This window comes from Hemibagrus wyckioides, linkage group LG18 (genome assembly GCF_019097595.1).
Source record: "Hemibagrus wyckioides isolate EC202008001 linkage group LG18, SWU_Hwy_1.0, whole genome shotgun sequence".
In the NCBI taxonomy this organism is placed as follows: Eukaryota; Metazoa; Chordata; class Actinopteri; order Siluriformes; family Bagridae; genus Hemibagrus; species Hemibagrus wyckioides.
In genome coordinates, this window is record NC_080727.1 from 23,425,001 (window position 1) to 23,431,026 (window position 6,026).

The 6,026-nt window shown below is 41.4% G+C and overlaps 1 protein-coding gene across 2 annotated transcripts in view; it reads right to left on the reverse strand.

Moving 5' to 3' along the window:
- zgc:171740 (uncharacterized protein LOC795694 homolog) overlaps positions 1-5,756 on the reverse strand; it is a 7,030-nt gene extending 1,274 nt beyond the window's left edge. Inside the window, exons 1-6 of one of the 2 annotated variants that reach the window (XM_058414762.1) lie at positions 5,469-5,754; positions 3,818-3,997; positions 2,330-2,770; positions 2,003-2,213; positions 436-465; positions 1-339 (exon numbers count right to left, since the gene is read on the reverse strand). The exon at positions 1-339 is cut by the window's left edge and continues 1,273 nt beyond it. In XM_058414762.1, the coding sequence (XP_058270745.1) occupies positions 155-339; positions 436-465; positions 2,003-2,213; positions 2,330-2,647 (744 nt within the window). In that variant the 5' untranslated portion in view covers positions 2,648-2,770; positions 3,818-3,997; positions 5,469-5,754 and the 3' untranslated portion in view covers positions 1-154. Of the gene's footprint in view, positions 340-435; positions 466-2,002; positions 2,214-2,329; positions 2,771-3,817; positions 3,998-5,468 lie in introns of both variants that reach the window. The other variant, XM_058414763.1, reaches the window with a different exon arrangement.
- Positions 5,757-6,026: the final 270 nt, after the last annotated feature.

Below are 6,026 nucleotides of genomic sequence, written 5' to 3' on the forward strand. Positions count from 1 at the left end.
AAAGAAAGAAAGAAAAGTCTTGTAGGAAAAGAAGCGAACAGAACGGTGACCGAGCCTCACATCTCTCAGGGCCTCCATACAGGAACGGTACGTGGAATGTGTGTGGATATTAAAGGAGTGCTCTCCAGGTCCTCTGGCTCTTGGCGGCCCTCCATCAGGACCGGAAGACGTGCACGGCACGCACCACGTACTGTCTACAGATGGGACACTCGCTCATGCGCTTGCCGCACTTGCTACACGTCACCATGTGGCCACATTCCAGCAGCACGCAGTCGATGGGTGAGTCCATGCAGATCTTACACAGGTTCTCCTCCTGGCCGCTCGGCTCGGCCGGTTCCGCTAGCGACACAGAAACGCACGCATTTTACCGTACTGCGTCATGCACAGCTCACAATAAACTTTATTCATCGTGGGGTGTAGGAACTATGCACATACCTGTGCCAGATTCATTTTTAGTGTTTGAAACTGCAAATAAACAAGCAATAAGCAAATAAGCAGTTTATCAATCACCAGAATTACTTCTACTAGTACATTATCACTCGAAGACATTCTTCTAAATTTGCCTAATTGTAATAATGGATATTTCTTTGAAGGTTTATGATAAGGGTGTGCGTCAGAATCTCTAGGCACGTCAGGATATACTTGACATGGTCACACTATACGTTTAGCTTTTAGACTTCCTTTTATCATTTTTACTGAGCTTAAAGAAAAAATATATTTCTTAATGTATGTCCAGTAGAGCTATTAGAACAGATTTTACTAAAAGTGACCAAAGGCACATTTAAATGTTTAAGAGCATAAATGGACTTTGCGTTTCTTCACATACCCTAAACACACTGGTCTAAGGTTGTAAGGACGTCTGAACATCACACCCGAATGGGGTTACACTTTGCTGTTATAATAACCTCTCCTTCTAGGAAGGCTTTACGTTATATTTTGGAGCATGGCCGTGGGAATTAGTGCTCACTGAGCCACAAGAGCATCGGTGAGGTAGACATTAATATCAGGTGAGGAGGCCGGGGTTCGGTCAGCATCTCAATCACGGTTGAGGTCAGGCTACTTGAGTTCTTCCAATCCAACCTTGGTACAACTTATCTTCACTGGACTTGCTTTGTGAAAAGCAGCATGGCCATGCTGGAACAGGTTTGAGACCCTTACTTCCAGTTTAGGAATGCTGTAATGTTACAGATATTCTAGACAATTGTTTGTGCTACATACAGGTGTGATAGTCAGAGGTACAAAAAATTCGTATGTGAGATATTTCAGTCACATTTTATTCGGTGTCTAATTTCAAAATGATTTATTGGACATATAGTGCACTACATACGCTCTAGCCCAGCATTATGATATTATATACCATATATACACCGATCAGGTATAGCATTGTGAGCAGAAGTGAATAAGACTGAGTATCTCCTCATCATGGCACCTGTTAGTGGGTGGGATATATTAGGCAGCAAGTCAACATTTTGTCCTCAAAGTTGATGTTAGAAGCAGGAAAAATGGACAAGCGTAAAGATTTGAGTGAGTTTGACCAAAAGGGCCAAATTGTGATGGCTAGACCACTGGATCAGAACATCTCCAAAACTGCAGCTCTTGTGGGGTGTTCCCGGTCTGCAGTGGTCAGTATCTATCAAAAGTGGTCCAAGGAAGGAACAGTGGTGAACCGTTGACAGGGTCATGGACGGTCAAGGCTCATTGATGCACGTGGGGAGAGAAGGCTGACCCGTGTGATCCGATCCAACAGACGAGCTACTGTTGCTCAAACTGCTGAAGAAGTTAATGCTGGTTCTGATAGAAAGGGGTCAGAATACACAGTGCAGGACGGGTCAGGGCTGTTTTGGCAGCAAAAGGGGGACCAACACAATATTAGGTAGGTGGTCATAATGTTATACCTGATTGGTGTATATGGATAGAAATCCATTACATCATTGCTTATCATGCTTAAACTAAAGCTAAAGCTGCAGTGTGTGGTCAGTGCAGTTGAGGTGGTGTGACTTACCCAGGTTATGGAGGTCTTTCTGGTCATTAAAGAGACGTCTAACTCTATCCATCAGCTCCCACTTCTCACAGCAGCCCTGGTAGTTGACAAAATTGCGTGCCAGAATTTCCTTCAGCTGCCGCACTGTAAGACCCTCGATGTCCTCCACGCTACTCAGGTCAGACAGAGAGGCCCTGCGACTGTGCACCAACGTCTCCTCACTGTCTGTCGACTAGCGCACACACACACACACACGGTGTGATGACGTGGATGCTTATATCGTATATATGACAACCTACCTGTAAAACAGATTTTATAATTATTAAGGAAATAAAAGCAGCCAGTCACCTCATCATCGTCATCATCCTCTTCGTCCTCATCCTCATCTTCACCTTCCTCTTCCTCCTCTTCCTCCTCTGTGAGAGTCTCTGGCTCCTCGGCTGCCTGGGATGGAGGATGGTGGGACTGCGAGACGTCTGGAGCGGTGGGTGGAGGGGCGGAGTTGCTGCAACCGTTAGTGCTGCTGCTACTGCTGCTGTTGCTGCTGCTGCTGGGCGTGTTTTGGTCCAGCACGAGTTCGACCAGCTCCTCCTTCTCACGACATGTGTGAGTGGGGACATCATGCAGGTGCAGGTAGTCGCGCAGCTCCTTTACCTTCAGCCCCATCAGCTGGCTCCGTTCGAAACGAGTGCCGACGAAGCGCCGACACGTCTGGCAGAGCGCAGGCCCGAGCTCGGGCTGCACCCAGCAGCGGCTGCAGAAGTGCTTCTTGCAGTCTACACAGACATTCTGTATCGGGAGGACGAAGAAGCAGTCATCAGTTGATGCCTGTCAATATGCTGAGTCGCTAATAACTGTAATCTGATTAGTAGATATCTGACATGCTCTACCGCTAACTGCAATGCAGCAGTATTACTGAGCAATGCAGCAGTATAACTGCAATATTTCTAATATATCCCACCCACTAACAGGTGCCATGATGAGGAGATCATCAGTCTTATTCACCTCACCTCTCAGTGGTCATAATATTATGCCTGATCACAGAAAACAATTATTTGTCTTTGCATTTTGGAAAACTTGGAAGATTTACCTCTGACTGTTACACTGGACATTCTTTCCATAAACAAACATGTCACAGAAAACTGACTCAATGTTTATATATGTCAGAATGTTTACATGTCCCAATACAATGATATTACCTAATAAAATCATTTATTATTTATATGATACTAAATACACATTATATTGCCAAAAGTATTGGGACACCCCTCCAAATTATTGAGTTCAGGTGTTGTTTTTCAGGGGTTGGACTCGGCCCCTTAGTTCCAGTGAAAGGAACTCTTAATGCTTCAGCTTCATACCAAGACATTTTGGACAATTTCATGCTCTTTGTGGGAACAGTTTGGGGATGACCCCTTCCTGTTCCAACATGACTGCACACCAGTGACCAAAGCAAGGTCCATAAAGACATGGATGAGTGAGTTTGGTGTGGAGGAACTTGACTGGTCTGCACAGAGTCCTGACCTCAACCCCACAGAACACCTTTGGGATGAATTAGAGTGGAGACTGTGAGACAGACCTTCTCGTACAACATCAGTGTGTGACCTCACAAATGCACTTCTAGAGGAATGGTCAAAAATTCCCATAAACACACTCCTAAACCTTGTGGAAAGCCTTCCCAGAAGAGTTGAAGCTGTTATAGCTGTAAAGGGCGGGACAACTCCATATTACATTCATGTGCATGTAAAGGCAGACGTCCCAAAACTTTTGGGAGTATAGTGTAACGTCATAAACTCTCGTGATGGTGAGACGTGTAGGTATGAGTGTGTTTCTCACCCTGCTTGCCGTGTCCAAGTGGCCTCCACAGGCCCTGCACAAGTGTTCGGGTGATGTCAGAGCAGGGCTGTAGCCCGAGTTTGTGTAGGCCTGGTGCCATGTGCTGCTGGTTTCTTCCACGGTGGCGGTCGTTTTCCACACAGAGCCAGTTACATCAACATCGGGCTCTCACGTTGCTTCCTGACCAATCAGAAACAGGAAAAAACACAAACACAGAGCTGAATAAAACAATACAACATGAATATTTAGATATATTACACAACATGATATCACATATTCTAATACTGACTGACTGAGGGAGCTGATTTCCCTTCTAATAAAAAAATAAACAAACATTAAACAGACTTTACAGGCTTTTTTCAGGCTTCATATATCATGAACTGCATAAAAGTATCAGAATATATTTTACCACCTATCCCTCATTTAATACAAGATTATATTTTGTTTCTGTCTTTATCCACAAAACAGATAAACAAAATAAATGTTGCACTAAAATAAACTATTTGCACATTTCTCTTAGATCAACCCCAATGCCATAAGTGTACGCTTTTCAGGTTATTGATGCAGTACAATGTAATGTTATATTTTTAGATTTAATTCTACTTTTAATTTCATTTAAGTTCACATTTGTACTGATATGTTTTATGAAATGTAAATCTCTTTTGACATATTTTACAGCAAGAAACGTATATATATATATATATATATATATATATATATATATATATATATATATATATATATATATTTAATGTAAAATACAATTTCAGACAATTTAAAAAAACATCCAGCTTTTAACACACACACAAAACAAAGTATAGTTTTTATTTTTTTTAGTCTATAAAATGTAAATGAAATGATACTCATCATTATTATTATTATTATTACTGAAGTCGTCAGTAACTTGCTGCTATCTGTACACACCCTGTATCTGTTACTGATGGCCTTCTTACATTTACATTACAATTTATATCTTAATTAGAGTTAGATTAGAGATTAGAGTAACACTCCGGAACAGAGCAACACAATTCCACCTAAAGGACCACTTTACACCTTTAATGATGTGTTTAGTTTGTATAAAATAAATAGCAAGAAACACTTCAGACCTGAGGTTGATGAAGAATAAGACATAATTCTATAAGGTATAATTCATCAATCAGCTCGTTTTACTCAAGAAAATAAAACAATACTGACTTTACTAACAATTTAAACACAGGTACACACACATTTATAACAAAATGATAATTATCCACATCTGGACAGTCATAATTTCCAGATGTGCGGGCTAGTTCGCTAACTGCTATTAGCACATGTAATACTTATCGTATTTACCATGTAGAAAAACATACACAGAGTACATGAGTGTAAAAATAACGTTTTAGATTTTTTATACATCTCTTTTAGTAAAGAATACAAATGATACGCAGAGAATTTACCATTGAATAATTATCAGACTGTATCCCAAATCTCTTCACGCTCACTATTTTCGTGCACTACAAAGGATATGGAAAATAATGGCGTCTGTGCCCTATCTAGTCCCCTAAATATCCACTAGAGAGTAATTCAGGACTCAGCCTTGGGAATGCAGCAAGCCAGCCGGCTGCGCTACAATGACTTAGCTAGCTAGGTGATGCTAAGTGAAATATCTTACCGAAAAGACCAGGTGCAAATCGTTTCACTGAGAGTCATCTCGTGATTCCGTAACCATGGTATAGCATATCATATATTACCGACTATCTGCCTTTAAATACCAACTAAACACGGATTTACGAAATAAGAGCACTCGAATACCCGGTCATGTTCTCGCTAATGATGAGTGATTCGTCATTGATTCGATTCCAACTTAATGAACGACTCTTTCGAAGTGATCTATTTCTACACAGTTAGTTCTAAAGAACCGAATCACTAAAACGATCCGTTACTAGTTCCCGCGACAGAAAACGGGGTTCCGTTGTGTGAGACCTGTGAGAATACTGCCCCCTTCAGGACGGATATGAAATTAACAAGGTGATGGAAATCGGGTGAAATACTTAACCCCTTAAAAATCAGTACTCATGAAGCTAAACTTCAGCACCTTGCTCACTTTGTACAATTTTTTTTTTTTTTTGGGGGGGGGGATTTTGTAGGATCAGAGTCAGGACTATGATTAACCATTATATACAGCTCCAGAAAAAAATTAAGAGACCACTGCAAAATGATTCAGTTTCTC